This window comes from Lycium barbarum, chromosome 3, assembly GCF_019175385.1.
Source record: "Lycium barbarum isolate Lr01 chromosome 3, ASM1917538v2, whole genome shotgun sequence".
In the NCBI taxonomy this organism is placed as follows: Eukaryota; Viridiplantae; Streptophyta; class Magnoliopsida; order Solanales; family Solanaceae; genus Lycium; species Lycium barbarum.
In genome coordinates, this window is record NC_083339.1 from 14388805 (window position 1) to 14416526 (window position 27722).

Consider the following 27722-nt stretch of genomic DNA (forward strand, 5'->3'; position numbering starts at 1 on the left):
AGAACCTGAGCAGCCAGTGTCTGAAATTATATATGGCAATAGTGACCATTCTAAAGAAAGCATTGAGGGAATTGTAGTGGAAGTTGAAGTCTCTAGTCAGTCATCTGCCGTATCAGAGTCAATTACTACCTCAGATCAAATACTGGAAGACGATGGAGAAGCCGACGGTCAAATAAAGGAAGAGGTTGACATTGAAGGCTCAATTTCATATGGAGACACAAACGGTACGATTTTTGGAAGCTCTGAAGCTGCCAAACAATTTATTGAGGAGCTGGAAAGGGAATCTAGTGGTGGATCCTATGCTGGTATTGAAGCTTTGAAGGAAATTCATGGTCAGATTGTCACCGACTCTGGTGCTTCTCTAGATAACACAATTGTTAAGGAGCTAAGACAAAGGGGGAGTCTGGAAACTCAAGAATGTGAAATTCAGCATGAAGATGATTCACGTGGTTTGCAAAGGCCAAAAAGAAATAGTGGCAAGTCTGCCCGCTACAGAGATGAAAATTTTATCAAGACGTATTCATGTTTCTTTGGAGGCCCAATTATCAGCGGAAAACCATCATCATTTGAAGAAGGAAGAAGTGTCGGGAAAACATTGCTGAGATCTTCACCAAGGCACGTCCAAAAGCTTCGTCTGAGTTCTTCCGCGACAAGTTCAGGATAGCTTCCAAAAAATTACTTTAAGGGGGAGTGTGAAAAATTAAAGTTAATTTTTTGGAAGAATAAATATCATAGATATTTAGAAGAGTTTCTAGAAAGCTATAATGTAATATCTTTGATATATATTGTATTTAGGAAATGTCTAGAAATTCTAGACACTTAGATATTTATAGTTGAGGATAGAATTATCTAGATCCTTTTGTATCTAGAATAATATAAAGATATTCTAGAATAGTGGTAGGAGATAAGATAACTAGATTTTTCTAATAGATGTATCTAGAAGTATTTCTAGAACCATCCCTACACAAGTATAAATAGGGGTGGTCTTAGTCATTTGTAACCAACCCAATTGTAAGCTAATACTACCAATACAAGCCAATTCAAATAAACTTTTCCTTTCCATAGCTTCATCTTCTTTAGTTGAATCTTCCAATCTTAGTAACGATCTTGGGCTAGCAGAAGGTTTCTCCGATTTACTTTTCTTATGCTATATTTCTCTACAAGGGATACATAGAGACCAATAACCAATTAAAAGTGCCACTAATTGCTAAATACTTTAAAATTTATCTGGAAAATACGTTATATTTCAAAATATTGCCTTTGATATCTAAAAAATGTAATAGATGCAGCTAAAGGTGGTACTATTACTGGTACAACATATAATTTTTTTTTGTGTGTATTTTCCATATTAAAAGGAGCAATGAATCAACTTACAAGGAACTTGGCTTACAAGTGGGCTAAAGAAAATATTCGAGTCAACACAGTTGCATCTTGGATTATCAATACACCACTTATCGAAGCAGCAGAGGTAACCTTCTTTCCCTGAAAAGAGTATCTTTGTACATCAGCATTTTTATAGCCAATCAATTAGGATTTAGGTGGAGGATTGATAAGTTGACTAGTGAATTAATTAGCACCATAATGGTGTATTCCACCCAATAACAAATTTTTAACCGGCGTTATGATGTTTTCAGCTACGAAGGACATAATTCAATCAATCGTGCAACTGTGAAGTAGTTTCTCATAAGAAATTAGATATTGAGCTTAATTTAACTACAAAAACTAATTCAGTAATTGAGAATTGTCTAATAACATATAAGGAAATAACAATTCATTCCCTCAACCAACGTGAGATAATCTAACACCCTGCGCACCTTTGAACAACTAGAACATATATAACATAATATGGGGTCCGAAATTCAGTGAACTAACAATATGAATGTGTGTAGCACTAATGATACCATAATAAGAAAATTGACGGATCTAACTCAATCCTGAAATTCAGCTTATGATGTGAGAATTGTCCATCCATCCACAAATTAAATGTCGGGCAATCTAACAATTTTAAAATGCAATTGGGATTGATTTGTTATATTAATTATTTGCATCTATTACTGACGTTTTATCCGATCATTTCAGCAAGATCCATTGACTAGAGAATTCATTGAAAGAAGTATTAATAAAACACCAACCTGCAGAACTGATGAGACAAAAGAAGTTTCAACAATGGTGGCATTCCTTTGCTTCCCAGCTGCTTCATTTATTATTGGCCAAGTTATATGTGTTGATGGTGGACTCACAATTAACGGTTCCTTCTAACCATTAATCTTTATGTTGAATACTTATGTACTCTATTAATATGCAAGATCAAGTTCTTTTTAATTTGCTTGATGAAACTAATTTTCGATGTTTGATTATTTGAAATTGAAAATATTTTGCCTGTCCACTCTAATTGATTGTTTTAGACGTAACGAGATTATATATAAACTTTAATATAAAACATCAGGCAATATTTTGTTTTCTTTTCTTTACCTTTTGTTCTTGATTTTTCCTAAGAATAAATTATCCAAATTACGATACAAAAATAAATTAGAGAAAAACTAATTACTACTTTATGATCTGAGTAAAATAATTCTTAAACATTTAAAATTCCTGAAACTACAACTAACGTTTTTGCATGTTTATTTTTCTATTTTTTTTTTTTACCTAATTTGACAAATTGTGCATTTCAAATATTACTTATCAGAAGGAAATATAAGATAAAATAAAATGATATTGTAAAAAACTCCTTTGCCAATCTGATATACAACTATGAAAATTAAAAGAAACGTGTATACCTTTTCCTTCCATAATAAGTCGAATAACTAACTAAAATGTCTACGAAAAATATATACCAACAAGAAAATATAAAAATATGAGGGAATAAATTTCTCACTGCTTACTTTTTCTCTCGTCTATCTCAATCGCATTAATGTTTTTCAGAAAATGGGGCCGCATTTACTTTTTCTCTCGTCTATCTTGTTAATAACATTTGCATGTACACACCGCACGGCTTGCGATCTTGGACTAAGAAATATTAAATTGCTGCCTGTAATTTTCTCACAAGTGACGTAAGTGTTCATAAATTACGATATCGAATTATAATTAAATAAATAAATCCACCTTTAATCAGAAGTCTCATGTTTTAATTTAAAGTATTAAAATATTGGTGGGAATCGTTTTCTCCTTTAATGAATCTTATTCAGCGCGAATTTGAGTTACTCAGTCAACGCCCGAATCCGGACCACGCACTATATAGGTGGGATATAAAAAAAAAAAATAGTGCTTGTCAACTGGCCTCAAGTTTGACAATGGATTCGTGCAAGGGCAAAAAGGTTTGTAGTATAAATTTAAAGGAAGTCGTTAAGTCTTTTTCTTTTAAGTTTGACTAACTGTTTCGTGAAAGGTAGATCATTTACTAGTAAAAAGAAAAGCTATTATATATAATCATTTGAGAGAATATCTTTGCCTTTTCAACATATCCACCTGCCTCAAGTTTGACAATTGATTTGTGAAAGGGAAAAAAGGTTTGTAGTATAAATTTAAAGGAAGTCGTAAGTCCTTTTGTTTTTAGTTTGACTAACTGTTTCGAGAAAGGTAAGATCATTTACTAGTCAAAAGAAAAGCTAGTATATATAATCATTTGAGAGAGTATCTTTGCCTTTTAATTTCAATATATCCATTGCAGTGAATTATCAGGCTGCTTTCACATAAACTAGCAATGGCTCAAACAGATTGTTTTACAAAAGATGGAATATGGTCACTCGCTAATGGAACAACTGCACTTGTTACTGGGGGTACTCGAGGCTTAGGGTAAGTGATTTTCAATAATTTAGATTCTTGATTTATTGCTTGGCCAAACTTTCAAAATTTGTTTATTTTGAAAAGTGGTTTTTATCAGATGTGCTTTTTGAAAAATTATTTTCAGAGAGTGACAGTTTGTGTTTGGTTAATCAATTTGTGGAGCACTTATACCAAAATTAGTACAACAGATTGTGCTTAGCCACGCTTGAGAAAAGTGCTTCTCGGAGAATCTATTTTTTTTTTCAACTTCTAAAAAATAGCTGCTGCTACTACTCAAACACTTATTTGTTTCCCTAAAATCTTGGCCAAACATCTCAACTCTAATACCTTGCCCCAAGCTCAACCAAATAGATTATAATCGTGTTATGATCATGTAATGTAAAATATTGGTAGAAATTGTTAATTTGTATATATTTTTTGTTTCAAGATTTGCCATTGTAGAAGAACTAGCGAGCTTTGGAGCACATGTGTATACATGTTCACGTAGTAAGGAGGACCTAGAAGAATGTTTGAGCAATTGGAAAACCAAAGGATTTAAGGTATCGGGGTCAGTATGCGACTTATCATCACAAGTCCAACGCCAAAAGCTTATGGAAATGGTTAGCCATAAGTTCAATGGGAAGCTCAATATTCTAGTAAGTTTGTTAGTTTAATACTCTTTATTTCCCGATTTACGTGTTATAATTTGAATTTCGAGAGTCAAACTTCTTTATCTGTATAAATTTGGACATAGAATGTCTAAGTTTTCAATAAAATTTACAGTATATTTTTGAAAACTACGTAAACGTACTATCAGTCACATTAACAACTCAAAATATCTATAAAAAGCATTTTTAAAAAGTTACGATCAAAGAAAAACTTATTTTACTCTTGAAATATGAACACCGTCACATTGGGATGGAGGGAGTAGTTTATTAACGACTAATTCAATGCAAAAAGTGAAAAGGTGTCATACTCCACGATGAATACACAATTAAGTAATTAATTAAAAAATTAAACTTTTAGATGAGCTGGTTACATGTACAATTCAGTAATATGACATTAAAGCACAGACAATGCGTCTGGCCATGAGTTTGAGTCTCACTACTATCCTATGTTGCTCGGACTCTTCACTTTTTGCTGCCACACCCGTGTCCAACACGACATGACACTGACACTGACACCGGATTCGTGTCGGATCTGGTCAAACTACTTTGATCAAATCCATGGACCAATTTGAGAAAAAAAAATTGAGGCCAAATTGAAAGAAACAGAGAGCTCTTGAAGAGCGGACACTTATTGTATCTAGAAGAGTTTCAAGTTAATTAAAAATTAACATTTAATTATAAATGAAACATAACTATAAAAAATCATTTTTTTTTATTTCTAGGCATAGATTTAGTTATTTTTCTTATAATTTTGAATTATTCTGGATCCGTACCCCCGAATCTTAAAATTTAGATTATGCCATATGCCGAATCCAACCTCTAGATCCGTACCCATATCCGACACTCGACACCGAGTCCGAGCAACATAGCTGCTATCTACTATCCAAAAACAAACAAAAAAATATGTGCTTGATATAATGGAATAGCGTCAGGGTCCATACGTGAGGGACTGTGATATTGAAAGCATAATTGAGCAATTAATTAAAAGTCTTATCGTTCTAACAATTTAAACTTTTAGAAGTCAGATTTGGTGCATAACTTGAAAACCTTGATGTTATAACTTATAAATATTATTCACCACTATTTCTCTTTAAAACAGGTGAACAATGCTGGTATTGCTGTGGCAAAAGAAGCCACACAAACTACTGCAGACGATTACTCTATGATAATGGAAACAAATGTTGAAGCTTCATACAACTTGTCTCAACTTGGTCATTCTTTATTAAAGGCTTCTGGAAATGGAAGCATTGTGTTCCTCTCATCTGCAGCTGGGATTGCTTCAATACCTTCTTCTTCTATCTATGCTACCTCCAAAGGTAGCAATTCGATCTTCTCCTTTTGCATTGTGTGTCACACCCCATTTTAACCTCGGACAGTTAAAGTTAGAAGTACAACATATTGGAGATTCCTGTTTTTTGTTTGTTTGTTTTTAAGGAGTCGCCACCTAATTATTTATGGTGAATTAGGACACCTAAAGTTTAAAGTTATGTTTAAAGTTAGCTCTGTTTAAGGTCTGCGAAACTTAAGATTCTAGGTAAGGGTTCAATTAGTCTAAAGGGAAGGTATTAGGCACCCTTTAAGACCTATTAACAATGGTTAACCGACCGGACTTATGATTAGTTAGGCTAAGTGTAAATATAGTATTATGAAAAAAAGAAAGTAGCTTTGTAAGTATGACTAAAGTTATAGATAGATATGTAAGAATGCTATTTTAAAATAGAACTTGTAGAAAATAATAATTTGTATAAAAAATACTTTGATACCATTTTGAAATACGACTTATAAATGTTGTTAAAGTTTTAAGCAGAAGTATAATAGTGTGGTTTAAAATAATACTTATAGAAAACATAATAATTTGTGTAACAAAAGATTCTAAATGTTAAATGAGACATGAAGATATTGCTAAAGCCTAATTTGAAAATATAGTAATATTATTCAAAATAAGATTCGTAAAAAAATAGGATAATTTGCTTATGATTGATAGCCCTTTTAAAAAATGATTCGTCAAATGTGATCTTTAAATAAAAATGATGTTATATGAATACGATGGTGTAGAAATGCCTAGACTTATATTCTTAAATATGATGAAAAGTCCATAAGTTTTTTTTCTATTTTTTATCACTCATTATTTAACCAATTTCGGCTAAAAAAAAAAATATATGTATAATTAGGTAAATCTTAAAAATGTTTATAAAATGTAATTGAATCCCTATTTAGCGACGTTTTGAAATTTATAAGATAGTAAGAGTGAAAAATGATTGCTTTAACCCAAAATATGTAGTCATATTATTTGAAAATCAATTGCTCGAATGAATGTTATAGATATTATAAATAGTTTAGAAAATAGAAGTGAATGTAATTTGTGAAATTAACTACCCATAACTAAACTAAACCCTGAATATTACTAAAGTTTGTCTAAACTAACAAATGAGAAAAAATGTTAGTCATACAATACTCATCAAATGCACATAAAAAATAAAAACATAGGAATTGGTATGATGTAAATGGGCTCAGCCCATTAAGGAATACTGTTATCCGCTATTGTTGGGTTTCGGCCCAGCAGATTTTGTTCATATATTGCTACGGGCTGTCTCTGTCTGTTGGGCTTTGGCCCATATGTTATTTTCCGTTCGGCTGCTGCGAGGGGCTGACCAGAGAGGAGCTGTGTTGGGATTTTGGCCCAACGCCCAAAATGCGGGAGAAAATGACGAGTCGCTTGGACTCGTATGCGGGATGTCGTGCATAAAAAAAAAAAAAAAAAAAAAAAACGATTAGGAAATGAGCAGTGAATAGCAAAGATAAAAAGAAAGAAAACAAACGATTAGGAAATGAGCAGTGAATAGCAAAGATAAAACACACATGACATTAAATTTCCAAGCAGACACAGGAAGTTACAGCAAACCTAAAGAAAAACCTTCAGATGTTTAATTAAAGCATATGTTATAACTTTACTTATTAGTAACAAATCTGGTCTCATTTGAAACATGATTATCACAAATCAGAAATGTATAGGCTAAACACTGAGTATTACAAAGTCCTCCGTTAGAAGGTTGGCCAGGCCCAAAGTGACCTTGATAAAGTTCAAAACAGATCTGTTCACAATGTACTGATGATTTAAATCGAAATGGAAAAGATCACTTGGCAGAATTCGAGACAATGAATAATGCACAATGCTGATATTTCATGATATAAGGAAGCTCTATCATATCACGACACATTTAGGAAGTTCATAGAAGCGATTAAGAGACAGAACTCGAATGATACACACGATATTCAGAACCTTAAAGACAGCAAAACAGTTGTACATGCAAGATTTCCTTAATAAGCTTAACAAGCACAGAGGAGAACTATCGTAATCGAATTTAAAAAAAAAAAAAAAAGTGCTATGCCATGAAGAATAGGAAACTAATAATGCATACTACCACAGATCCAAGGTGTTACTAGGCAGACCAAATAAAACCACAAACTGACATCTTAATCCCATACTCAAGTCATGACGACCAACTAATATTTCAATGGACACTTAAAACACAAACAGCCAAGACTGAATTTAAACTTTCGGTTATTTAAGGCAACCTCAGAACTCCACTGGTGCATGCGAGTTCGAGAAATAAACAATTACCATGGTTGAGACGTTCAAGTAAGATTATTCAATTTAAACCTATGAGATACCAGCAATTGAACAAAACATTTAAGTAAATAGGGACTGGTTATTTCTTTGACGCTTCTGATTTCGATTAAGAGTTAAACATACGGAGCAATAACATAGTCTCGGATCATCCAAATTTTACAGGGAAAAAAACCGACATACGCAGATTCACAGAGATAAAGATATAACACAGTAGGGTGAACCATAAAGCGATTAACACACATAAACATAACTGTCAAACCATATGAATTTAGTTAAGATGAGTTTGATTGAAGAACACACTGATTCTAAGCACAAAATCATTTTAACTGAGAATTAGCAGGTGGTTAAACTAATCTGGACAGGACTAACAATTATGAACATACTGAATCAGAAACCAAACATTATGGACAAAATCATCCACGCACGAACTCATATGAATACCTAAATACTGACAGAATTGAAATCAAACTAAACCAAACTAGATTTGGTCACATTAAACACTCCACTTGAAACTCATAGTAACAATATCACTGCCACTGTTTCATATAAGCATTAACCAAACAAAAAAACCTAAACTTACGAAAGACAATTATGAGGATGGTTCAGTGTCAATCCGTTCTAATCACATACACAATATACCTAAGATATACACATCATGATGGGTATATCAGATGTATATCGAAGATATATCTTCTTCCTACCTTGATAACCCACTGTATATCCTATGTATATTCATCCTTGGTTAGGTTCTAAACCCTGAGAGTTCGGTCTAATCATCCAAAACTACAACGTACTTCTTTCAAATTCATTTTTAGTAATCAACATCTTATTCTAACAGCATCCAGGCATCAAACAAGCGATACAATAATAAAGAAAATATATAACTACTCAAGACGACAGAATAACTTAAATTCTTAACCCAAACAGAAATTAAAGACAATAAGCGATAAATGTGTCGAAGTTTACCTCTTTTGTGTGCAGTGAAGTGGGGATCGTCGAGGTCTCGAATCTACACTTGAATGCGATGAATTCGAACTCGAGAAAAAAAAAGTCTTTCAAAGTCGAAATAAATTCGACAGATCCGAACACTCTTTTTTTTAAAAGGAAGTTTGGTTTGATTTTTTAGTAATCCCAAAAAACGTAGATAAAATGGCTCGAAACAAACTTAATGTGAAGCAGATTTGAATTTCTAAAGTAATGGAATCCCCCCAAATGTTGAATCCCCTCCCCTCAAAAATACTGAATCCCTCTCCTCAAAGTACTGAATCAATTCCAAAAAATCTCAAAATCCCTTAAAGCGATTTCTCCAAAAAATACCCTTTTTTTTTCGATCTGTTTTCTTGTTGATTTCTCTCAGTTCATTTTTTTCTGATATGTTTTGATCTTGTTTCTTCCCCCCCTCTTCTCCTTCGTCCCCCCTCCATTTATAGGGCTTCGTTTGGTTTAATAAAAGAGAGGAGAGTGCGAGAGAGACGGAGGAGTGGGGGACAAAAGTGAGTGGAGGGGAGCGTATGTGGGGGTGCGGCGGAAAGGAGAAAGAGAGAGGAGTGAGCGAAAAAGGGAGGGAATCAAGGAGCGGCGACGATGAGAAAAAAAAAAAAAAGGAAAAAGAAAAGAGAGAAAGAGATGAGGGGAGGCGGAAGAAAGAAGAAGAGGAAAAAGAAAGGGGGAAGGGAATTAGGTTAAAGGGGAAGGGGAAATGGTGGGCCGGGTCGGGTGAGTGTGGTTGGGCTGGATCTGTTGAAAACGTGAGTAATGGGCTGGTCCGTTTGGGCTGGTCCATTAATTTAAATATGGGCTGATAATGTGGGTTGAGTATTAAAGGTGTGGGCTAATTATTTGGGTAGGGAAATAATATTGTATTTTAAAGTCATTAATTTAGCTAAAAATTGTTGGTCCTTCCTTCTCTATTTAAATTATTTTTTGGGCTTCTAGTTTAATAACTGGTATAATATATATTATGTAAATAATTAATATGTAGAAAAAATAAATATTTTGCAAAGTGTTGTCTTGTAATTAATTTAACGATTCCAAACCCGAAAAAAAGGAAACGATGACTAACCGTTTAAAATCTGTGATAAAGTAATACTTATAATGTTAAAAAAAAATAAAAGTAGCGAAAATAATAGTAGTGAAAATAAAGTATTTAGCTTGTCAGTAAATTTAGAAACCCGGATAAATTAAATAGGGGAGGGACAAAATTGGGTGTCAACAGATGCCCCTCTTCGACCGGAGGTGATGTAAGAATCTTCGGGCGAAGAAGTTGACGTAATAGCCAATTTTGTTTGGGCCAATGAGTATGAGTTTTTAAGAGAGTATGATTTAGGAAAATTGATGGAAAATATTATGAGGGCCGAAGGAATTATGGAAAATTATGGTCGAACCTTGTTGGGAGAATGTTATCTATGAATTTTATACTCATGAAAGGATCGTAGACAGGCGACGAAAACGTTCAAGAATGGAACACGCATCTATAGCCTCCTAATTATAAATGTGGTGCGCAACACACCTTTAAGTAGCACTATACTAGGCACAATGTAAATCCTTCAAAGATGCCCCAGTGTTGAGTTATGGAGACACTGGGGATGTAGAAAGGAATATGAGATTGTAGAAAGAGTTGACTGAAATACAGTTTTTGTGGGGAATATGAAAGAGAAATTGACCTATGTATCACGTGTTTGTGGACATAGGCGGAATTGAGTTCGAGAGTAGATTCGTGACCTTTGCTTGTGAGTTTGGTATTCCTCTTCAGCAAATTTGCCCCAGTTCACTGCGTAAGATAAAGTTCCACGTTGTGTTGCGTCCCTGCAGGTTGTATTTTCTGCCAAAACTGAAATTCATGTCAAAATTAGTAATAAAGTTAAAAAATGTAAAATTATAAAGAGTGTAAAATGATAGTAAATATGAGTGTGGGAATGAAGATGAAGCTGTGTGGCCAATGTTATCTCTGGTTGTCTTCAGGGACTTGAATGAATGTGTGAGGCGTATGCCGAGGATGTGATAAATTCTCTAGTTGCAGTTGAAGATGATAGTGATAGGGCCTCCGGCTGTCTTCCGGGACTCGATGATAAATGATATCTGCGAAATTTAAGGTAAATTCGTTAAAGTAGGTAAAGTAGATGATGAAATAAAGAAATTAAGTAGGGAGTAAAGTAAGTGTATAGCCGTTTGGCTTATGTAGGTGAGGCCGTGTAGCCATGCGATATCTCCGGTTGTCTTCGGGGACTTGATGATATGTCTCCGGTTGTCTTCGGGGACTTGATGATTCATCTCCGGTTGTCTTCGGGGACTTGATGCTATGTCTCCGGTTGTTTTCGGGGACTTGATGCTGTGTCTCCGGTTGTCTTCGGGGACTTGATGCTGTGTCTCCGGTTGTCTTCGGGGACTTGATGTTGTGTCTCCGGTTGTCTTCGAGGACTTGATGTTGTGCCTCCGGTTGTCTTCGGGGACTTGATGTTGTGCCTCCGGTTGTCTTCGGGGAATTGATGCTGTGTCTCCGGTTGTCTTCGGGGACTTGATGCTGTGTCTCCGGTTGTCTTCGGGGACTTGATGCTGTGTCTCCGGTTGTCTTCGGGGACTTGATGCTGTGTCTCCGGTTGTCTTCGGGGACTTGATGTTGTGTCTCCGGTTGTCTTCGAGGACTTGATGTTGTGCCTCCGGTTGTCTTCGGGGACTTGATGTTGTGCCTCCGGTTGTCTTCGGGGAATTGATGCTGTGTCTCCGGTTGTCTTCGGGGACTTGATGCTGTGTCTCCGGTTGTCTTCGGGGACTTGATGATATTCCTGTAAAGTTCAAGGTAAATCATTAGAGTTGATGATGTGTAGCCGTCTGGCTTATGCATATGAGGCAGTATAGCCAAGTGATGCCCGGTTGTCTTCGGGACTTGATGATGCATCTCCGGTTGTCTTCAGAGATTTGATGATGCGTCTCCGGTTGTCTTCGGGGACTTGATGATGTGTCTCCGGTTGTCTTCGGGGACTTGATGCTATGTCTCCGATTGTCTTCGGGGACTTGATGATGTGTCTCCGGTTGTCTTCGGGGACTTGATAATAATTCCTGCAAAGTTCAGAGTAAAATGGTTAAAGCTGGTAAAGTATATGATAAAGTAATTGGTAAAGTATGGAGCAAAGCGGTAGAATAGCCGTTTGGCTTATGATGTTGATGGTATCGTGACAGGCTGAACTAATGACGTGCGATCCTGATTTAATTCGCCTCCAACTTCGTCAATCTACAAAATAGGTATATAAAGTCATAAAGTTATTGTGATAAAATAAAATTAAAGATAGAGTTAGAAATAAAGCCGTTTGGCTTTTTAGGCGAAGCCATATTGAGCCAGATGATGCTTTTCTGCCATGATTGATAGACTTGACTGTTGATCTCGCGGTCTTAAGTTCCTGCACTCAAAGAAAAATTCTTAGTTCGGGAGGGGGAAGTTGATTTGTGTTGACTCGAAGCTTGACTTTGTTGGTGCTCCGTTCGTCTTGTTTTTTTTTTTTTTGGATCTTGAGATCTCCGTTCAAGCCTCGGTAGATGAACAATAGTGAAACAATTGCAAGAAAGTATTTTATTTGAAAGGTAGGTATGTAGGTATATGAATAAGGAAACGTGACTATATGTATATAAGTTGTTAAATATAAATAAATAAATATGTATATATATATATATATATGTAAATGCATGTATCCAAGGAAAGAAATATATGTATGTAATGAAAGATATATGTGTAAATATATGTATGTAAGTTGTAAAATGTTCTGTCAACTTCGGACTGTGACATTTCTAAAGCAATTGGTTTATAATATTTCCTGTCTGGTAGCCTTAATCTTGTCAATGTCCCCGTTCTTTTGTCTATATTGTTTTTCAAAAAAATATGCCCCAGTTTTGGTTCTGAAGGGTGTACTAAATTTATGTTGCGGTGTGACCGAACCTTATATGGGTTGCTTACGTATCCGCTGAGGAATCAGGTCAGAACGTAGTTCGTAAGGGTGAATGGTCTGAAGTTTTTTTTTTTTTTTTCTAATAAAGGGACCGATGTGGATTGCCTACGTATCCCACCAAGGGAATCAGGTCGGCGTAGTTCTACTATATCTATGGTAAAGGGTTTGTTGGATTTTATCTAGGTGTGACGGATCTGTATGTTGATAGTTTATGAATTCCTCCGGGGGAATCAGGCCCTATGTGGTTTTCTTTGTGTAAGGATTTTTTGGACTTTCTGTTATAGCGCAACCGAACCCTATGTGGGCTGCCTACGTATCTCACCATGAGAATCAGGTCAGAACGTAGTTCGTATGCATAAGGTATTTTGGACTTTTTGTTCTAAATGCAACCGAACCCTATGTGGGCTGCCTACGTATCCCCCATGGGAATCAGGTCAGCGTAGTTCGTACCTGGTTGTTAAAGGAAAGGTTGCAAGCTAGGTTGTTTTACCTAATGTTGTCTTTCAATGTCTTCTTGACTTGCTAGCTTTCAGGCTTATGTCATCACCTATCGGCTATTTCAATTTCTTTCGAATGGAATCTTGTCTTGTCCCCTAGTTTCTTTGTTACTCTCTCAGGATGTATGTTGTTTATTTGTTCATTTCATGTCACAATCGTAGAGTTGGCAGATTTGATAATTATAGTAGAAAACAACAATAACATATGATTAAGGAAAATTAGAAATGCATTCATAGTTTTCACGATTAAGTTTCAAAAAGATGAAGCAAAGCAAACAAAAGTTTTGAGCATGATTCAAGCCTTTAAAAATAAAAGTTCACTACATGTTCAGTCTACCAAGACTCCTGGAGAATCAGGGACGGAGTACAAGTCCAGTTCTTCAGAGTCTCTCCTGGTTCTACACCCTGGATGGTTGGTGTCTCAGTAGTTTTAGCAGCAATCTTCACTGGCACTTGTTTTCGGATCATCCCCACAGGCGCAACGAACGTTGATGACATGCCTCTCTCCATCTTTCCCAATTGGCGCAACGGCCTCCTTCCGATTCTTAACCTTTCGATAAACATCATGTTCACGTTGGCGTTTTCGTGAGTAGGAAAAGGGATGGTGATTCATATCGGGTCGAGCTCTAGTGAGCTGAATTGCTCCTTCCTTAATCAAGGTTTCGATTTTGTTTTTGAGGCCATAGCAATCCTCAGTGGCATGCCCAGCAACTCCAGAATGATATGCACAACGCTTGGAACTATCAAACCATTTTGGGATAGGATTGAGAATTTTTCCCTTCAATAGGTTGTACCATGCCTGCCGCTTTCAGTCTTTCAAATAGTTGAGCCAAAGGTTCAGCGAACCGAGTGTAATTACGGGTGTTTTTTATGACAGGATTTGGACGGGCTCTATGTGCGGTATGTGGTCGATTTTGGTAAGTGGGAGCTTGAACAGGTGGGTTTTGATAGTGAGGTACTCGAGGTTGGTAGTAGTTTGCTTGGGCGTTGTAGACAGGGTAATGGAATAGTGGAACTTGGTAGGGTTTGGCGTAGTGGTAAGGATAGAAAGGCTGTTGTGGATGGTCAGAGTATGTAATGGCTTGTTTTAGCGGAGTAATTGTAGGTGGTGGGTTAGTGTTGATGGGTAAAGGAATGTAAGGAGTATGACCTAGTGATTGGTTTGGTGGGTTGACGGGTGGTGGATCAGGAGTAGCATGGGTAGTGCAGGTTGGAGGTAAGTTGTTGTGGGTAGGTATAGTGTTTTGCGGAGGAAAATGTTCAGGGGCTGGAGATTCAAGTGATGGAAAACGAGGCGGGTTTGGTGTGACGTTCCTAGGTTCAGGAGGCGGACTTTGGAGTGTAACAGATGAGTTGATCATGTTTCTAACCCGATTCAGTTCTCTGCGTAGATCCTCAATCTCTTGAGTTAGGCGGGCGATATGTTCATCCCGTTGGATAGTATTGCTATGTTCAGAAGTCTCAGGGGGATCATTAGAAACCATGATGTTTTCCGGACCAGTCGAAATAGGTGCGGTAATATTTGCCTTTCCTTGAACAACCCAGCTGCGTTGAGGTAACGATGATGTTTTTGACCTTGTGATGTAAGGATGGTCGGCCATTGAGTGTCAACACGAATCAACTCTCTTTGGGATTAAATGAAAAGAAACATAAAGTGTAAACGATGTTAGTCTCACGAACATATCTAGGTAAAGTCATGATCACGTAAAGTCTAGTAAGGCATGTAGCATCAAATAGAGTCAAACAAGTTGTCAAACTGATGTAAAATAATAACGCTTCCTAATATGCATTCGACCTCTTTGTGCCAGAGGTAGGCCTAACGTTTGTTTGAAGGGTAAAGTGTGCCATAATATGTCATCCCGTTGCTTTGATTAATTAAACAAATTCTATTTCCCCAACAATAAAGTACAAAAGTAATGTAACGTTTATTACATGTCAAATGAATACAACATAAAGTGTTTCCTAATCTAAATGAAGTGAACACGATTTTCCTATGTTTAAATCTCAGCTCCGTTTTTGTGATGTCATTGATCTTCGTCATTCATTGTACTCCAATGCAAATCCATACCTGTCATGGAAACGTTAATCATCCTTCCCTCCTAAAGTTTAATTAATTAAAGCAAGTAGTCAATATTTAGGCACAGTTATCCTTCAAACATGCACATAAAGTATGATTGGCGTCACTTGGGGTCGTGAACCCGCTTGGACGTTTGGGTAAAGTCATCTAATGGATTTAATACACCAAGGGTATTAAACCTCCTAGGTCATGAAATGTATGCTCTTAATAAAGGGTGTTGGTTTAGCTCTATCTTAGGCTGACTAAGAGTTGGCTTCCTATGACACAAGGTTCTCCCAAGCGGACAACTTGGGAGTGGAAAGTCTGTGGCCGTCGACTGCACCGCCGATCAACTAAATCCACAAGATCAATCCAACTAAAGGGGTAATTTAGTAGTGCACGGGCGCGAACCGCGAAGCCGTTTTAAGTGTGTGAATATGTGTGAGTTTTCCAGAAGTGGAGGAAACATGAACGGAATGACAGTTTATCAAAGCAGTAACACATAAACAGTTTATATCAGACAAACAGTTTATATCAAACAAACAATTAATAGCATGTAAAAACAGTTAACAAGTAATAAAAATAAACACACAACCTATTTAAACTAAGTCCGTTATGGTTAGAACCTAGGTATGATTCCCCAGCGGAGTCGCCAAGCTGTCACACCCCATTTTAACCTCGGACAGTTAAAGTTAGAAGTACAACATATTGGAGATTCCTGTTTTTTGTTTGTTTGTTTTTAAGGAGTCGCCACCTAATTATTTATGGTGAATTAGGACACCTAAAGTTTAAAGTTATGTTTAAAGTTAGCTCTGTTTAAGGTCTGCGAAACTTAAGATTCTAGGTAAGGGTTCAATTAGTCTAAAGGGAAGGTATTAGGCACCCTTTAAGACCTATTAACAATGGTTAACCGACCGGACTTATGATTAGTTAGGCTAAGTGTAAATATAGTATTATGAAAAAAAGAAAGTAGCTTTGTAAGTATGACTAAAGTTATAGATAGATATGTAAGAATGCTATTTTAAAATAGAACTTGTAGAAAATAATAATTTGTATAAAAAATACTTTGATACCATTTTGAAATACGACTTATAAATGTTGTTAAAGTTTTAAGCAGAAGTATAATAGTGTGGTTTAAAATAATACTTATAGAAAACATAATAATTTGTGTAACAAAAGATTCTAAATGTTAAATGAGACATGAAGATATTGCTAAAGCCTAATTTGAAAATATAGTAATATTATTCAAAATAAGATTCGTAAAAAAATAGGATAATTTGCTTATGATTGATAGCCCTTTTAAAAAATGATTCGTCAAATGTGATCTTTAAATAAAAATGATGTTATATGAATACGATGGTGTAGAAATGCCTAGACTTATATTCTTAAATATGATGAAAAGTCCATAAGTTTTTTTTCTATTTTTTATCACTCATTATTTAACCAATTTCGGCTAAAAAAAAAAATATATGTATAATTAGGTAAATCTTAAAAATGTTTATAAAATGTAATTGAATCCCTATTTAGCGACGTTTTGAAATTTATAAGATAGTAAGAGTGAAAAATGATTGCTTTAACCCAAAATATGTAGTCATATTATTTGAAAATCAATTGCTCGAATGAATGTTATAGATATTATAAATAGTTTAGAAAATAGAAGTGAATGTAATTTGTGAAATTAACTACCCATAACTAAACTAAACCCTGAATATTACTAAAGTTTGTCTAAACTAACAAATGAGAAAAAATGTTAGTCATACAATACTCATCAAATGCACATAAAAAATAAAAACATAGGAATTGGTATGATGTAAATGGGCTCAGCCCATTAAGGAATACTGTTATCCGCTATTGTTGGGTTTCGGCCCAGCAGATTTTGTTCATATATTGCTACGGGCTGTCTCTGTCTGTTGGGCTTTGGCCCATATGTTATTTTCCGTTCGGCTGCTGCGAGGGGCTGACCAGAGAGGAGCTGTGTTGGGATTTTGGCCCAACGCCCAAAATGCGGGAGAAAATGACGAGTCGCTTGGACTCGTATGCGGGATGTCGTGCATAAAAAAAAAAAAAAAAAAAAAAAACGATTAGGAAATGAGCAGTGAATAGCAAAGATAAAAAGAAAGAAAACAAACGATTAGGAAATGAGCAGTGAATAGCAAAGATAAAACACACATGACATTAAATTTCCAAGCAGACACAGGAAGTTACAGCAAACCTAAAGAAAAACCTTCAGATGTTTAATTAAAGCATATGTTATAACTTTACTTATTAGTAACAAATCTGGTCTCATTTGAAACATGATTATCACAAATCAGAAATGTATAGGCTAAACACTGAGTATTACAAAGTCCTCCGTTAGAAGGTTGGCCAGGCCCAAAGTGACCTTGATAAAGTTCAAAACAGATCTGTTCACAATGTACTGATGATTTAAATCGAAATGGAAAAGATCACTTGGCAGAATTCGAGACAATGAATAATGCACAATGCTGATATTTCATGATATAAGGAAGCTCTATCATATCACGACACATTTAGGAAGTTCATAGAAGCGATTAAGAGACAGAACTCGAATGATACACACGATATTCAGAACCTTAAAGACAGCAAAACAGTTGTACATGCAAGATTTCCTTAATAAGCTTAACAAGCACAGAGGAGAACTATCGTAATCGAATTTAAAAAAAAAAAAAAATGTGCTATGCCATGAAGAATAGGAAACTAATAATGCATACTACCACAGATCCAAGGTGTTACTAGGCAGACCAAATAAAACCACAAACTGACATCTTAATCCCATACTCAAGTCATGACGACCAACTAATATTTCAATGGACACTTAAAACACAAACAGCCAAGACTGAATTTAAACTTTCGGTTATTTAAGGCAACCTCAGAACTCCACTGGTGCATGCGAGTTCGAGAAATAAACAATTACCATGGTTGAGACGTTCAAGTAAGATTATTCAATTTAAACCTATGAGATACCAGCAATTGAACAAAACATTTAAGTAAATAGGGACTGGTTATTTCTTTGACGCTTCTGATTTCGATTAAGAGTTAAACATACGGAGCAATAACATAGTCTCGGATCATCCAAATTTTACAGGGAAAAAAACCGACATACGCAGATTCACAGAGATAAAGATATAACACAGTAGGGTGAACCATAAAGCGATTAACACACATAAACATAACTGTCAAACCATATGAATTTAGTTAAGATGAGTTTGATTGAAGAACACACTGATTCTAAGCACAAAATCATTTTAACTGAGAATTAGCAGGTGGTTAAACTAATCTGGACAGGACTAACAATTATGAACATACTGAATCAGAAACCAAACATTATGGACAAAATCATCCACGCACGAACTCATATGAATACCTAAATACTGACAGAATTGAAATCAAACTAAACCAAACTAGATTTGGTCACATTAAACACTCCACTTGAAACTCATAGTAACAATATCACTGCCACTGTTTCATATAAGCATTAACCAAACAAAAAAACCTAAACTTACGAAAGACAATTATGAGGATGGTTCAGTGTCAATCCGTTCTAATCACATACACAATATACCTAAGATATACACATCATGATGGGTATATCAGATGTATATCGAAGATATATCTTCTTCCTACCTTGATAACCCACTGTATATCCTATGTATATTCATCCTTGGTTAGGTTCTAAACCCTGAGAGTTCGGTCTAATCATCCAAAACTACAACGTACTTCTTTCAAATTCATTTTTAGTAATCAACATCTTATTCTAACAGCATCCAGGCATCAAACAAGCGATACAATAATAAAGAAAATATATAACTACTCAAGACGACAGAATAACTTAAATTCTTAACCCAAACAGAAATTAAAGACAATAAGCGATAAATGTGTCGAAGTTTACCTCTTTTGTGTGCAGTGAAGTGGGGATCGTCGAGGTCTCGAATCTACACTTGAATGCGATGAATTCGAACTCGAGAAAAAAAAAGTCTTTCAAAGTCGAAATAAATTCGACAGATCCGAACACTCTTTTTTTTAAAAGGAAGTTTGGTTTGATTTTTTAGTAATCCCAAAAAACGTAGATAAAATGGCTCGAAACAAACTTAATGTGAAGCAGATTTGAATTTCTAAAGTAATGGAATCCCCCCAAATGTTGAATCCCCTCCCCTCAAAAATACTGAATCCCTCTCCTCAAAGTACTGAATCAATTCCAAAAAATCTCAAAATCCCTTAAAGCGATTTCTCCAAAAAATACCCTTTTTTTTTCGATCTGTTTTCTTGTTGATTTCTCTCAGTTCATTTTTTTCTGATATGTTTTGATCTTGTTTCTTCCCCCCCTCTTCTCCTTCGTCCCCCCTCCATTTATAGGGCTTCGTTTGGTTTAATAAAAGAGAGGAGAGTGCGAGAGAGACGGAGGAGTGGGGGACAAAAGTGAGTGGAGGGGAGCGTATGTGGGGGTGCGGCGGAAAGGAGAAAGAGAGAGGAGTGAGCGAAAAAGGGAGGGAATCAAGGAGCGGCGACGATGAGAAAAAAAAAAAAAAGGAAAAAGAAAAGAGAGAAAGAGATGAGGGGAGGCGGAAGAAAGAAGAAGAGGAAAAAGAAAGGGGGAAGGGAATTAGGTTAAAGGGGAAGGGGAAATGGTGGGCCGGGTCGGGTGAGTGTGGTTGGGCTGGATCTGTTGAAAACGTGAGTAATGGGCTGGTCCGTTTGGGCTGGTCCATTAATTTAAATATGGGCTGATAATGTGGGTTGAGTATTAAAGGTGTGGGCTAATTATTTGGGTAGGGAAATAATATTGTATTTTAAAGTCATTAATTTAGCTAAAAATTGTTGGTCCTTCCTTCTCTATTTAAATTATTTTTTGGGCTTCTAGTTTAATAACTGGTATAATATATATTATGTAAATAATTAATATGTAGAAAAAATAAATATTTTGCAAAGTGTTGTCTTGTAATTAATTTAACGATTCCAAACCCGAAAAAAAGGAAACGATGACTAACCGTTTAAAATCTGTGATAAAGTAATACTTATAATGTTAAAAAAAAATAAAAGTAGCGAAAATAATAGTAGTGAAAATAAAGTATTTAGCTTGTCAGTAAATTTAGAAACCCGGATAAATTAAATAGGGGAGGGACAAAATTGGGTGTCAACATTGTGCTTGCTCAATTTCTTTTTTTTCTTAAATTTAAGTTATATATACTACTACTACAACAACAACAACAACATACCCAGTAAAATCCCACAATGTGAGGTCTGGGGAGGGTAAAGTGTACGCAGACCGTACCCCTATCTCGGAAGACAGGGAGGTTGTTTCCGAAAGACCCTCGGCTCAAGAGAAATCACAACGAGAAAGGTTAGATAAGCACAAATAGTTCAAAGCAGAATGCAAATGAAACTAAAGAAAGCGAATAAGTCAAAATAAAGCAGTCTGAAAAAAAAAGGGAACAGTAGCTACCACAGATAAATAAGATAATCAAAGTACAAGAAACTACATATAGTAGCAAGAAACAAAGGGCAATAAACTATAGATCGAAACAACGACTACCTACTAGCCTTCTACCCTAATCTGAGTCCTCCAAAACCTCCTATCTAGGGTCATGTCCTCGGTAAGCTGAACCTGCGCCATGTCCTGTCTCAGCACCTCTCCCCAATACTTTTTCGACCTACCCCGACCTCTTCTAAAAACATCCATAGCTAACCTCTCACACCTCCGCACTAGTGCGTCTGTGCCTCTCCTCCTCACATGCCCAAACCATCTCAGCCTCGCTTCCCTCATCTTGTCCTCCACTGATGCTACTCCAACCTTATCCCGGTTATCTTCATTCCTAATCCTATCTCACCTGGTGTGCCCACACATCCATCGCATCATTCTCATTTTCGCAACTTTCATCTTTTGGACATGAGAGCTCTTGATTACCCAACACTCTGCCCCGTACAACAAGGTCGGTCTCACAACCACTTTTTAGAACCTGCCTTTAAGTTTTAGTGGTACCTTCTTATCACACAGCACTCCTGAAGCAAGCCTCCATTTCATCCACCCTGCGCCAATACGATGTGAGACATCATCATCAATATCCCCATTTTCTTGTATAATAGACCTGAGATATTTGAAACTTCTTTTCATTGGGATGACCTGGGTACCAAGCCTCACTTCCACGCCAGAATCATGTGTCACGTCACTGAACTTACATTCCATGTACTCTGTCTTGGTCCTACTCAACTTGAACCCTTTAGACTTCAGAGTTTGTCTCCAAACCTCCAGCTTAGCGTTCACTCCGCTGCGTGTCTCGTCGATCAAGACTATGTCATCCGTAAATAACATACACCATGGCACCTCACCTTGAATTCGCCGCGTCAGACAATCCATCACTAGAGCAAATAAAAATGGGCTAAGAGCTGATCCTTGGTGCAACCCCATCTCCACTGGGAAGTACTCCGAGTCTCCTCCACTGTCCTTACCCTGGTCTTGGCTCCCTCATACATGTCCTTGATCACCCTAGTGTACGCTACAGGCACACCTTTGGCCTCCAAGCATCTCCATAAAACCTCTCTTGGCACTTTGTCGTAAGCCTTTTCTAGGTCGATGAAAACCATATGCAGGTCCTTCTTCCTCTCCCTATACTGCTCCACCAGTCTTCTCACAAGATGGATGGCTTCTGTAGTCGAGCGCCCCGACATGAATCCGAACTGGTTCTCTGAAATGGGCACGCCTCTTCTCACCCTCTTCTCCACCACCCTTTCCCACACCTTCATAGTGTGGCTTATCAGCCTGATCCCTCTATAGTTGTTACAACTTTGAATATCACCTTTGTTCTTATACAAAGGGACCATCATACTTCACCTCCATTCCTCAGGCATCTTCGCCGTCTTAAAAATAACATTAAACAATCCAGTCAACCACTCTAAACCTGCCCTGCCCGCACTCTTCCAAAACTCCCTAGGGATCTCGTCAGGACCGGTAGCTCTTCCCCTGCGCATCCTGCGAACAACACCCTTAACCTCCTCCACCTTTATACTCCTACAATACCCAAAGTTGCGGCGCCTCTCAGAGTACTCCAAATATCTCAACACAATGTCTCTCTCACCTTCCTCATTCAAGAGTTTATAGAAGTATGACTGCCATCTCCGTCTAATGAGAGCTTCCTCTACCAATACTTTTCCATCCTCGTCCTTGACGCAATTTACTCGATCCAAGTCCCGTGCCTTTCTCTCCCTCACCTTGGCTAGCCTGAACAACTTCTTATCCCCACATTTGTCCTCTAGTTCTGCATATAGACGTTCGAAAGCTGCCGTTTTTGTCGCTGAAACTGCCAACTTTGCTTCCTTTCTCGCAATCTTATACGATTCCCTATTCGTCCGCTTCTCCTCCTCATTTTTGCTGTCTACCAACCTCGCGTACGCCACTTTCTTTGCTTACACATTTCCCTGGACTTCTCCATTCCACCACAAGTCCCCACGTCGCCTACCACGATGACCTCTCGAGACTCCCAGGACATCTCTAGCTGTTTCCCTAATGCAGCTCTCCGTCCTATCCCACATACTGCTCGCGTCCCCCCTACTCTCCCAGGCCCCTATAGCCATCAACTTCTCCCCCATCTCCTAGGCACTCAACAAAGTCATACTCCCCCACCTGATCCTTGGCAGGTCATCCACGACCCTCTTCCTCTTCTTCCTCGTAATCCCCAAATCCATCACCAAAAGCTTATGTTGGGTCGTAAGGTTCTCACCCGGAATGACCTTACAGTCTTTACAAAGACCTTTATCCTCTTTTCTAAGGAGAGAAAAGTCTATCTGCGTCGCAGCCGTCGAACTACGAAAGGTTACCAAGTGCTGCTCCCTCTTCGGGAAACGCGAGTTGGATACTACCAATCCAAAGGCTTTAGCGAAATCCAGAAGTGAGACTCCTCCTCCATTCCTGACTCCGAGGCCGAAACCTCCATGCTCATCATCATAACCCCCCGAGGTTGAGCCGATGTGTCCATTGAAATCTCCCCCTATGAATAACTTCTCGGTGGACGGTATACCTCCCACCACTTCATTCAAATCCTCCCAGAAGCGCGTCTTCTCCTCCTCATCCAAGCCCGCTTGTGGCGCGTAAGCACTAATAATGTTCAAGGTAAACCTTTCCACAACTAACTTAACCGCCATCATCCGGTCATTTACCCTCCTAACCTCTACGGCCTGGTCCCTTAGCTCACTATCTACTAAAATACCTACCCCATTCCTATACATTGACTTACCTGAGAACCATAACTTATACCCGTCCACATCCTTAGCTTTAGATCCTACCCATTTGGTCTCCTGGATGCAAGCTATATTAATCTTCCTCTCCTTAAGAATCTTAACTAGCTCTATGGACTTCCCCGTCAAAGTCCCAATGTTCGAGGACCTTTCTCTCAACCTAGACACTCCCTAACCCCACTTACCCCCTCTAACCGTAGCCCCCGTCCCCGACTGAGAACATGACCCTAGTCTACCATCACTCACTATAGCCACTAAGGGGAATAAAAGCAAATCAAAGATTTATCTAAAACAAACAAGAATCAATACTAAAGCACAGTTATCAAGAGACTATATGCAAGTCAGGTTACTATGACAAGAAAGATAGCACTATAAGCTAAAGGAATAAAGATAAGAATTTAAAGTCAAGAGTGTGTAGCAGACAAGATTTAATAAGGTTAAAAGACACATGAATTAATATGAGCCACCAGAGGTACCAACTCCAGGTGAAAACAATTTCAAAACAAAAAACAAAAAAATCTGTTCCACGCCGGAGGACTGTTCACGCCGGAGCACTGTTCACCGTCGGAGTACTGTTCACCGCCGGAAACCTACTGGCGGAGGTTTCGAAGTGCAGAAACGAGAAGACAAGAGGCAAAATAACAAAGAAAAGGAAGGAAAAGAGAAGAGGAGAAGAGAGCAAATGAGAGAGAAAAAAGAAAAGGTATTGTTCACGCCGGAAAAGTATACCCGCCGGCGGTGGTTCGCTGCCAGGAAGGAGGGGGTGGGGTGGGGTGGGGAGTTGTTGTTACTGACAATATAAAATATTTTATATTGTTTTTTAATTTAATTTTTGTTAGCAGGTTAGTGATTACTTTACTTTATAACAATGATTTACGTATGATCACTAACCGGTACCCATTGTAACAAATTAACAATAGAGTGACAAATTATTTTTCTATCTTATTAAAGTGACTGAACTTTCCACACTATAATAATGAAGTTGCTAAACTTTATCATTTATAATGGTAAAATCATAAAACTCACATAAGATAACTGACTATTATCCAGTATATCAGTAGAGTTACTAAACTTTCTCATTTAACGACAAATCTACCTATCATTAGTGGTCTTACCTTTATAGTGGATAAAAATCAGTTACTTTAATAGAATTAAATAGTTTTATGACTTTTTTGTTATGCTATGAAAAGTTCAATTACTTTAACGTGATAAAGATAATTATATGATTGGAAAATTGTTCAGTAATCATACGTGAAATTGACTATGTAATGATTTTACAAGTGACATGATCGTAAGTGTAAATACTTCAATGTATAGAACTGAATATTTTTTCCTTTTCTGTTATTGGACTCCATTAACTCGTATCAGGAGCCATCAATCAACTTACAAAAAATCTAGCATGTGAATGGGCAAAGAACAAAATTCGTGTCAACGCTGTTGCACCATGGATCATTAGAACTCCTCTCATCGAATCACTGAATGTAAAATTTCCAATTTTATGATTTCCTAATTATTTTACATTTCTTTTTAAAATAGTTATTAATAACTCATGAGAAATTTCAGGAAGAAGAGATGTTTAAATGTTTAATTGATCGAGCTCCAATGAAACGCACGGGAGAGCCAAGAGAAGTTTCAGCAACAGTAGCATTTCTTTGCTTACGTGCTTCTTCATATATTACTGGTCAAATTATTTGTGTTGATGGAGGAATGACAGTCAATGGGGGTCCTTAAATCATGTTGTGGTTACAATTATGGAATTTTACTATTCATGAAGAGTCAAAATTCTAACTATATATTGTAATAAATCTCAATAATTTTTCAGCGAAAAGTATTTTACGAATTTCAAATTACTAGTTAAGATGACGATTGGAATAAAGATTAAACCTCCTTTCAAGATTTCTATGTATACCTTACTTATCTCCTTTCGTTGGCATGAGTTAGTTAAAAGTTATGGGTATATTGTAATGAGAATAATAGTAGTTTCTCCCCTAATTAATAATTAAGGTATAGAAATATTAAGCAAAAATATTTAATTTTTCTAATATAATGCGATAGTAGTAGTGATGGTGGTGGTTGATAGTTATGATAATTTTGATGGTGGACATGATGAATGTGTGAGGGTTTGTCTGGAATTTCTTACACTATTTAGATTCTATCATAATTGTGCTTTACTTCGAAAAGGTTTTCTTGGTAGAAAATGACTTTACTACATCTATCATTTTCTTGGAAAAGAAGCTTTTGACTTCTATAAATAGAAATTCTTGTTGACACCCAATTTTGTCCCGCCTTTCTTCCCAAAATAGTTATTGGCGCTTCTAATATTTTTGATAATTTAAGAACAATTATTTATACTTTACTACTATTTTTAGCTTTTATTTAATATAGTCGTTTCATTATCCTACTACAGTCATTAGCTATTATCAGTTTTTATTACCGTTATTACTACTGCTATTATCATTATCATTATTATTATTATTATTATTATTATTATTATAATTATTATTATTATTGTTATTATAATTATAATTATAATTATTATTATTATTATAATTATTATTATTATTATTATTGTTATTATAATTATAATTATTATTATTATTATTATGATTACTATTTGCAATCGCCATGATCGCTTTTAACATCTTACGCATCGCATTCATTTTTCATGCAATTAAACAATAGCATTTACTTACTGTTAAACTTTAAAAATATTATCGTAGGGCTATTACAACATCGTATAATTTTATTTAGTAATAAATATATTTTATAGTAAGTAATATTTTAGCACACGTTAATATATAATTAATGGAAGAAGATCTTTATTTAAATTTAGAATCCCAAATTGTCTCTTTCATTCAGCCAATATTAGCCCAAAACCGAACCCAATCAACCACCAATATTTTTTTCATTTTTTTTGCACGGATTGCCCTTCTTTTGGGGTGGTCTTTAAATTTTGCCCCTCATATTTGTGTTCTTTAAGTTTTTCCCTTAGCTTGGATACCTGAGGTTCTGGGTTCGAACCCCCGGTCAGGCATAAAATAAAAAAAAAAATTCGCAAGGCAGGGCTGGGGGGGAGTGTATGCCGGATCCGGCATACAATCCTTAAGAAAAAACTAAAGTTATGCCGGAGGGGGCAGACTTTGCCTTGAGACATATATATATATATATATTTTACTTTTCAAGGCAAACTTTTAATTATGCCTTAAGGAAAAGTTCCGCCTTATGGGGCATACTTTTAGTTATGCCTTAACTAAAAGTGTGCCCCATAAAATATAACTAAAAGTATGCCTCATAAGACGGAACTTTTCCTTAAGGCATAACTAAAAGTTTGCCTTAAGGAAAAGTTCTGCCTTATGAGGCATACTTTTGGTTATGCCTTAATTAAAAGTCTGTCCCATAAGGCATAGTTCCTTAAGGAAAAGTTTTGCCCCATAAGGCATAACTAAACTATGCCTTGAGGAAAAGTTATGCCCTCTCCGGCATAACTTTAGTTTTTCCTTAAGGATTTTATGCCGGATCCGGCATACAATCCTTAAGGAAAAATTAAAGTTATGCCGGAGGGGGCAGACTTTGCCTTGAGACATATATATATATATATATATATATATATATATTTACTTTTGAAGGCAAACTTTTAATTATGCCTTAAGGAAAAGTTCCGCCTTATGGGACATACTTTTAGTTATGCCTTAACTAAAAGTGTGCCCCATAAAATATAACTAAAAGTATGCCCCTTAAGGCGGAACTTTTCCTTAAGGCATAACTAAATGTTTTCCTTAAGGAAAAGTTCTGCCTTGTAAGGCATACTTTTGGTTATGCTTTAATTAAAAGTCTGCCCCATAAGGCATAGTTCCTTAAGGAAAGGTTTTGCCCCATAAGGCATAACTAAACTATGCCTTGAGGAAAAGTTATGCCCTCTCCGGCTTA

The 27722-nt window shown here is 36.5% G+C and overlaps 1 protein-coding gene across 2 annotated transcripts; it reads left to right on the plus strand.

The window, feature by feature from the left end:
* Window positions 1–3637: 3637 nt before the first annotated feature.
* LOC132630463 (tropinone reductase homolog) lies at window positions 3638–25642 on the plus strand. 2 transcript variants are annotated; one of them, XM_060346026.1, is made up of 5 exons: window positions 3638–3792; window positions 4211–4418; window positions 5530–5746; window positions 25164–25276; window positions 25359–25642. In XM_060346026.1, exons 1-5 carry the CDS (start codon window positions 3701–3703, stop codon window positions 25524–25526), a joined length of 798 nt encoding a protein of 265 aa, XP_060202009.1. In that variant the 5' UTR covers window positions 3638–3700; the 3' UTR covers window positions 25527–25642. The 2 variants fall into 2 exon arrangements, with proteins under 2 accessions (XP_060202009.1, XP_060202010.1); XM_060346027.1 differs by lacking the exon at window positions 25164–25276 and having other exon boundaries at window positions 25359–25513.
* Window positions 25643–27722: the final 2080 nt, after the last annotated feature.

Coding starts and splice junctions, on each gene's coding strand:
- LOC132630463 (XM_060346026.1), top strand. CDS start 3,701: ATGGCTCAAACAGATTGTTTTACAAAAGATGGAATATGGTCACTCGCT. Junction 4,419..5,529: donor ATGGGAAGCTCAATATTCTA/GTAAGTTTGTTA, acceptor TCTTTAAAACAG/GTGAACAATGCTGGTATTGC. Junction 5,747..25,163: donor TATCTATGCTACCTCCAAAG/GTAGCAATTCGA, acceptor AACTCGTATCAG/GAGCCATCAATCAACTTACA.